This window comes from Camelina sativa, chromosome 10 (assembly GCF_000633955.1).
Source record: "Camelina sativa cultivar DH55 chromosome 10, Cs, whole genome shotgun sequence".
NCBI classification, from domain to species: domain Eukaryota; kingdom Viridiplantae; phylum Streptophyta; class Magnoliopsida; order Brassicales; family Brassicaceae; genus Camelina; species Camelina sativa.
Window position 1 is genome coordinate 7,032,270 of NC_025694.1, and position 4,117 is coordinate 7,036,386.

At 40.6% G+C, this 4,117-nt stretch overlaps 2 protein-coding genes across 2 annotated transcripts in view; one reads left to right on the top strand and one right to left on the bottom strand.

Annotated features, from left to right (window-relative positions):
• The window catches only part of LOC104717646 (protein phosphatase 2C 56), a gene marked incomplete in the record, with an annotated part of 8,925 nt that extends 7,085 nt beyond the window's left edge, over positions 1 to 1,840 (top strand). The window contains 4 exon segments of the mRNA XM_019231331.1: positions 10 to 560; positions 638 to 928; positions 1,050 to 1,155; positions 1,240 to 1,840. Coding sequence (XP_019086876.1) covers positions 12 to 560; positions 638 to 928; positions 1,050 to 1,155; positions 1,240 to 1,598 — 1,305 coding nt within the window.
• On the bottom strand, positions 1,832 to 4,111 carry LOC104717645 (mitogen-activated protein kinase kinase 1-like). Its single transcript, XM_010435255.1, has 8 exons — positions 3,870 to 4,111; positions 3,539 to 3,623; positions 3,315 to 3,449; positions 2,981 to 3,205; positions 2,703 to 2,885; positions 2,380 to 2,609; positions 2,239 to 2,284; positions 1,832 to 2,139 (listed from the first exon to the last, which is right to left on the bottom strand). The coding sequence occupies exons 1-8, from the start codon at positions 3,938 to 3,940 to the stop codon at positions 2,050 to 2,052; spliced, it is 1,065 nt and encodes a 354-aa protein (XP_010433557.1). The 5' UTR covers positions 3,941 to 4,111; the 3' UTR covers positions 1,832 to 2,049.

Consider the following 4,117-nt stretch of genomic DNA (forward strand, 5'->3'; position numbering starts at 1 on the left):
TTTTTTCATTAATGGAAGAAGTATCATCATCGATCGCTGGTCCTTTCAGACCATTCTCCGAAACCCAGATGGATTTCACAGGGATCAGGTTGGGTAAAGGTTACTGCAGCAGCAACCAACAACAATACTCAACTCAAGGCTCCGAGAACGGAGGAGATCTAACCTCATGCTCTGTTTCCGCGTCTCACGGTTCTGAATCTAGGAAAGTTTTGATTTCTCGGATCAATTCTCCTAATTTGAACATGAAGGAATCAGCAGCTGCTGATATAGTCGTCGTTGATCCCATCTCCGCCGGAGATGGGATCAACAACAACGCCTCAGATGTTCAGAGGGAGAAGAAGATGATAAGCAGAACAGAGAGTAGGAGTCTGTTCGAATTCAAGAGTATTCCTTTATACGGTGTGACTTCGATCTGTGGAAGAAGACCTGAGATGGAAGATGCTGTCTCCACGATTCCAAGGTTCCTTCAATCTTGCTCTGATTCGTTGTCAGATGGTCGTTTCAATCCTCAGTCAACTGCTCATTTCTTCGGTGTTTACGACGGCCATGGCGGTTCTCAGGTATAAAAAAGATTGGATCTTTCGATTTGGGTTTTACCAAATTTTGCAAAGAGTCTTGATTTGGTTGTGTTATATAGGTAGCGAACTATTGTAAAGAGAGGATGCATTTGGCTTTAGCGGAGGAGATAGCTAAGGAGAAACCTATGCTCTGCGATGGTGATACGTGGCTGGAAAAATGGAAGAGAGCTCTTTTCAATTCTTTCTTGAGAGTTGACTCGGAGATTGAGTCTGTTGCCCCGGAGACGGTTGGGTCAACGTCTGTGGTCTCCGTTGTTTTCCCGACTCATATCTTTGTTGCTAACTGCGGTGACTCTAGAGCCGTTCTTTGCCGCGGGAAAACTGCGCTTCCTTTATCCGTTGACCATAAAGTAAGCTTATAAAGACTCAAGATCTATTGTTAGATTCTGTTGTGTTGTGCTCAAGATGTTTAGTTTGGGAGTTTTATGAATCCATGTTTCTGATGTATGTTTTGTATTGTTATGTGTGTAGCCGGATAGAGAAGATGAAGCGGCGAGGATTGAAGCCGCGGGAGGGAAAGTGATCCAGTGGAATGGAGCTCGTGTTTTTGGTGTTCTCGCCATGTCGAGATCAATTGGTAAGCTTTCTTTATGTTTCTTCACCCTAAAGATATCTTGAAATAGAAACCTTTTTTGCTTATGAATTTGTGAATTTGCAACAGGCGATAGATACTTGAAACCGTCAATCATTCCTGATCCGGAAGTGACGGCTGTGAAGAGAGTTAAAGAAGATGACTGTCTGATTCTTGCGAGTGACGGGGTTTGGGATGTAATAACGGATGAGGAAGCGTGTGAGATGGCGAGGAAGCGGATTCTCTTGTGGCACAAGAAAAATGCGATGGCTGGGGACGCGTCGTTGCTCGCGGATGAGCGGAGAAAGGAAGGGAAAGATCCCGCGGCGATGTCCGCGGCTGAGTATTTGTCAAAGCTGGCGATACAGAGAGGAAGCAAAGACAACATAAGTGTGGTGGTGGTTGATTTGAAGCCTCAGAGGAAACTCAAGAGCAAACCCTTGAACTGAGGCAGAGAGGGTCCTTTTTCTTAATTTTTTAAATTGAATATGGGTCTCTCAAAAGAAATATTTACTATTAATTTGTGCTTATTGTTAAATTATTATTTTTTAACTAACAAGCTTTATGAGGTAATGCAGCTTAATGTGTTAAAAGCTCATTATCTTGACGTTCTAAAAAGCCCCTTGTATTTTTCCTCCCGGGCTAATTGTAATATGGTTACAACATTCAATAAGATGTAGTATTACGGAAATTGAAAGATATGTTACTGTCCAAAACACAAATTGTAGATGTGTATAGTGGAAAGTAGTACACAAGTAAATCGAATTTTGTAGATTTTAGTATTTTATAAAGTCAAAAGACAAAACATGCATGTTGTAAATTTTGTCTTTCCATAAGATCTATTCTAGTGGATATGAACTAGAACTTGGTGGTAAAAAAGATTGCTCAAACTCGGTTCTTCTAGTTAGCAAGTGGGGGAATCAAAGATCCTGCTTTGGTAAAGTAAGCGGAGAGATTTGCATCTTCAAACATATTCACGAACTTGTGTTCCTATTCACCAGAAAAATTGCAACAATACACAAGTCGTTAAAGGTAATCCAAGACATATTAGTAGAAGAAAGACACAAGAGTCTTTGTAAGACTACGCACCAGAAGCTCCGTTGCAGATTTTCTGTCTCTTGGATCTTTTTGTATACTACACAAGTTAAAAGCATCAATTTCAAATGGCCTACTTGTTACATAAAACAAAGAATGAGACGAAACGGTTCCAAAAATTATCTGTGGTCTCACCATTGCGAGATGAAGGAGCAAAACTCTGGAGAAAACAGATGGGAAGGTGCACTAGGAGGTGCAGTTTCAACAATGGCGTCCACGAGCTCGTACACGCTACTCCATACCTTCTTGTTTTCTGGAGGAGTATACGGGAATTTACCCGTTGCACATTCGAGTAAAACCAGTCCTAAGCTCCATATATCGCTCTTGCTACCGTAATAACTTCCATTTCCGTTGATTCTCTCTGGCTGCAAAACATGGTAATACCGTAGTTCATATAAGTCTCGAAACTGAGTAATGTGCCTATACTGAGTGTTATGAGGTGAATGTAGGAGACTTACAGACATATAGTGGTATGTGCCCACGAAAGAATTAGCTAGACTGCTCGTGCTTGTCAAGATCTTGCTGACACCAAAGTCTGTGATTTTGACTTCACCTCTATGATTGATTAGCAAGTTTGAAGGCTTTAAGTCCCGATGAATGATTCGCCTGTCATGGTGAATATAGCAAAGACCTTGTAGCACCTGCGTAATATATAGTAGAGAAGAAAGAGCCTTAGTTATGTGCTTTTTCTTACAGAAACGGATAGAGATGTTTTTAAAGATTTAGCGTAGAGTACTCGCTTGCAGATGGCAGCGAGCATGTTTTCAGGAACTTTTTCGACTTTCTTTAACAAGTCGGCAAGGGATCCACCATCCATGAACTCCAATATGATCGAAACGAGACCGTTATGGTAGAAAGACTGATAACATGAGACAAGATATGGACATTGAGAGCTCAAGTTAATCCTAAGCTCCTGAGAAATCGCTTTACATGTTGATTCTTCTGTGTTCACTTGAATGACCTGAAACATATTATGAATCTTGAGAGAAGGAAGACACTCGGGGAAAAAGAAGGCAACATAAATACAACAACATGTAAACAGCAAAACAGAATGGAATATGGAATCGGACCTTGAGAGCGAAAAACTGTTGAGTGAGTTTGTGTTTCACCAACTGGACATTACCACTGTTTCCTTTGCCAATGACTTTGATCACTTCTAGATCTCCCAAACTCAATTGGTTGTCCAGGGGCTCAATAGGAGGTGGCTGTATGTAGCAAAAACAAAAAGAAAACATAAAATTCATGGAGAGTGAGATCTATCAACTTCAAGAAGCATAAATGAACAAAAACTTACAGCTCCTGGTTCAGATTGAGACACGATCTGGATTCCATCTTTATTCACTCTAAGGTCTCCATCCTTGAATGTTCCACTCTGTGTTCTATCCATTTATTTTACAATGTCAGAATAACAATCACTATAGTCTAAGTGAACACTGTAGGAATCACTTTATGGTGTGAACAACAAATCCTAAAAACAGACTTCTGATTCACCAAATTTGATGTAAAGTTTAGAATCCTAACAAGAAATCTAAAATTCAAAAGGACAGGATCTGAAGAAACATTAGCAGATAATACCCTAAAATAAAGAATCCAAAGAGAGAGAGAGAGAGAGGAAGAGAGTTTACAAGAATTTGGAGATGGACTGTTCAGGAGGAGGGAGAGAGATGGGATTAGGGATCAAGCTGCCTCTGTTCATGGTTTGTAAGATCAAAATCGTTGAAACAGAGTAGCAGGTAAACACACAAGGTCAGAGATCAGAAGGATAGAGGTGAGAGGAATGACGAACAACAGTAGACGTCGTGTAGCTCATGAGAATGAAGAAGAAGAAGAAGACGAAGACTTTATTGGTAGTTGACTTGTCCTTGACTCATCT

Excerpts from the sequence above, each read along its gene's own strand:
- LOC104717645 (XM_010435255.1), bottom strand. The coding sequence starts at position 3,940 with ATGAACAGAGGCAGCTTGATCCCTAATCCCATCTCTCTCCCTCCTCCT. Across the intron at positions 3,206-3,314 it reads AACAGTTTTTCGCTCTCAAG|GTCATTCAAGTGAACACAGA; the intron begins GTCCGATTCCAT and ends AATATGTTTCAG. Across the intron at positions 2,140-2,238 it reads AATCTGCAACGGAGCTTCTG|GAACACAAGTTCGTGAATAT; the intron begins GTGCGTAGTCTT and ends TCTGGTGAATAG.